The sequence below is a fragment of the Triticum dicoccoides genome, chromosome 5A (genome assembly GCF_002162155.2).
Source record: "Triticum dicoccoides isolate Atlit2015 ecotype Zavitan chromosome 5A, WEW_v2.0, whole genome shotgun sequence".
Classification (NCBI taxonomy): Eukaryota; Viridiplantae; Streptophyta; class Magnoliopsida; order Poales; family Poaceae; genus Triticum; species Triticum dicoccoides.
This window is the reverse complement of record NC_041388.1, coordinates 296,587,413-296,590,679: the sequence shown is the minus strand read 5'-3', so window position 1 is coordinate 296,590,679 and position 3,267 is coordinate 296,587,413. Positions and strand designations below refer to the sequence as shown.

The window sequence follows — 3,267 nt, the reverse complement described above, 5'->3', positions numbered from 1 at the left end:
GGGGGGTTCAGAGTTGTACTAATTACCGTGCAATGAAGCTGATGAACCATACAATGAAGCTTGGGAGAGAGTCATTGAGCGTCGCTTAATAAGAATGACAAGCATGACCAAAAATCAGTTTGGTTTCATGCTTGGGAGGTTGACCATGGAAGCCATTTTCTTGGTTCGACGACTTATGGAGAGATACAGGGAGCAAAAGGACCTGCATATGGTGTTCATTGACTTGGAGAAGGCCTATGATAAGATACCGTGGAATGTCATGTGGTGGGCCTTGGAGAAACATAGAGTACTAGCAAAGTACATTACCCTCATCAAGGACATGTACGATAATGTTGTGACAAGTGCTAGAACAAGTGATGGCGACACTGATGACTTCCCGATTAAAATAAGACTACACCAGGCCCTTGTCTTTTTCCTTTGGGATGGATGACCACAAGGGATATACAAGGAGATATCCCATGGTGTATGCTCTTTGCGGATAGTGTGGTGCTAGTCAATGACAGTCAGACAAGGGTCAATAGGAAGTTAGAACTATGGAGACAAACCTTGGAATCGAAAGGTTTTGGACTTAGTATAACTAAAACCGAGTACATGAGGTGCGGTTTCAGTACTACTAGGCACGAGGAGGAGGAGGTTAGCCTTGATGGGCAGGTGGTGCCTCAGAAGGATACCTTTCGATATTTGGGGTCAATGTTGTAGAAGGATGGGGATATCGATGAAGATGTGAATCATCGAACCAAAGCCGGATGGTTGAAGTGGTGCCAAGCTTACGGCATTCTCTGTGACAAGAGAGTGCAACAAAAGCTAAAAGGCAAGTTCTATTGGACGGTGATTCGACCCGCAATGCTATATGGCGCTGAGTGTTGGCCGACTAAAAGGCGATATGTTCAACAGTTAGGTGTGGCGGAGATGTGCATGTTGAGATGGATGTGTGGCCACACAAGGAAGGACCGAGTCCGGAATGATGATATACGAGATAGATTTGGGGTAGCACCGATTGAAGAGAAGCTTGTCCAACATCGTCTGAGATGGTTTGGGCATATTCAACACAGGCCTTCAGAAGCTCCAGTGCATAGCGGACGGCTAAAGTGTGCTGATAATGTCAAGAGAGGTCGGGGTAGACCGAACTTGATATGGGAGGAGTCCGTAAAGCGAGATCTGAAGGACTGGAGTATCACCAAAGAACTAGCCATGGATAGGGCGGCGTGGAAGCTTGCTATCCATGTGCCAGAACCATGAGTTAGTCGCGAGATCTTATGGTTTTTATCTTTAGCCTACCCAATTTGTTTGGGACTAAAGGCTTTGTTGTTGTTGTTGTGGTCTCCCACTCCACTCTGTCATTTAAACCAGTGCAGCAGAAGTAGAAGCCATGGTGTTGTAGCTTGGATTCCAAATGTTATAAACATTAGTTCATAATGCGGATAAACAATGCATGAAGGCCTGACAGGTGACAGGGATTGTGAGATTTAGATGTGAGAGAGACTAATTAATTATTCTTGCCTAATAAAAGGTACTGCTCCCTCCAGTTCCCTATATGTTGTCCTTTTGGACATTCAAATACTCTGAAACACAACTTTGACAGATAATTTCCACCTATGTCCAAAACGATAATTTTCAGGGAATCAGAGGAAATAAACGATGTTAACCATTAACAATATTATCTAAGAAAAAAATCCACTCCAGTCTTGCCAATTTTGTTTCAATATAACCGTAATAATGCAAACACACTAACTTACATCCTTGGTATTTGTCTTCTAGTAGTGCATATTAGTATATTTTAAATCATCATTCACTGCAAAGTGCACATAACTTAGCCTTAGATAAGGCCTTCCTTTCTTGATTCTGCATTTGCACTGGGGCAATCTGTTAGCACTTGTCTTATCCACCGAACCATTTGATCTTAACTACGCCTGAGTCTTGCTCTACATAACTGCCGAAACCAATCTTTGCAGGGGTCTCTCCAACTTCCATTGCTGTTCAGTCGCCTTACATTGCTCAGGTACAACTTTTAAGAGATAGACTAGAAGAATATCCAGAGGCTTTGGGTGTTGAGGTGTCAACCATAGATAGCTTCCAGGGGAGGGAGGCAGATGCGGTGGTCATATCAATGGTAAGAACAACAGTTTTGTGCTGTTCTCTTTCTAATTCGTTGAGGTGTCCTTGAACTGCATAAATCATACGTAGATAAAGTAACAGGACACTCCTTTTCCTCTTATCTGGACCCGACAGTATATCAAAGGCAGAAATGAAATGACGTTTGTTTCTCAATCCTGCTAGGTTCGGTCAAACTCCTTGGGAGCGGTAGGGTTCCTTGGCGACAACAGGCGCATGAACGTAGCCATTACCAGGGCACGGAGGCATGTCGCACTTGTGTGCGATAGTTCTACGATTTGCAACAATGAGTTCCTGGCCAGGCTCCTTCGCCATATCCGTCAGCATGGCCAAGTAAGGCATGTTGAACCTGGTTCCTACGGTGGTGATTATGGCCTTGGCTTCAGCCCACCTGCTTTGCCTTCCATCAATTAGTGCTCCGCTCACTTGCCAGCAAATCGGCAATGCTTCAGTATTCTGTTTCTCCGCAAATCGGCAATGCTTCAGTGTTCTGTTACTCCATGGCTCCATGCATATGTCACCGCAGTTCTTGAGTGGTAAAACTGGGAGGTCCATCATTTACTACGGTTCTGAGGCTGGTACTTTTGGCGATTGGCTGTCCTGAATGAACTGTGTGGCCAGACCAAGTTGTTTATCATGCAGTTTTTGCGTTTAGCAGCAGAAACAATTAACTGGCCTGGGGTTTGTTTTTTTGAACTTAACTGGCCTGGGTTGTAATATACTTACTGCTTACCTGACGATGGTTGAATATTATCGAGTGTTGCACACTGGAATATTCGATTACGAAGATGTACACTAACTTGAAATCTCAGGATTAAGGGCTATTTCAACCCAGAATCTGCCCCCTCCCCAGCTTCTAGAACCTGCCCCTCCAAAATCTCCCACAATCTTAACTGGCTCTATGTTAAGGCCCTGTTCGGATCCTCTCCGCTCCACAATGCAGCTCTCAGAGCGGAGGGAGCGGCAGCACAACTGCGGAGAGTGGCTCAAACCGAGCTCCACGCGCGGAGCGGAGTTTCGTGACGGGAGAGGTTCTGAACAGGCACTAAAAGTATAGTAGGAGCTCACAGCCGTACATTACGGTGGAGCAGCGCTGAGGCTGTGGACACTCGTTGCATCTATGGGTAACCACTGCTGCAACCCCTGAGTCGCCTC

The 3,267-nt window shown here is 45.5% G+C and overlaps 1 protein-coding gene across 1 annotated transcript in view; it reads left to right on the top strand.

Moving 5' to 3' along the window:
• Positions 1-2,905, top strand: part of LOC119301108 (DNA-binding protein SMUBP-2-like) — a 20,239-nt gene extending 17,334 nt beyond the window's left edge. Inside the window, exons 6-7 of the mRNA XM_037578012.1 lie at positions 1,953-2,110; positions 2,278-2,905. Of these exons, the coding sequence (XP_037433909.1) occupies positions 1,953-2,110; positions 2,278-2,526 (407 nt within the window). The 3' untranslated portion in view covers positions 2,527-2,905. The remainder of the gene's footprint in view (positions 1-1,952; positions 2,111-2,277) is intronic.
• Positions 2,906-3,267: the final 362 nt, after the last annotated feature.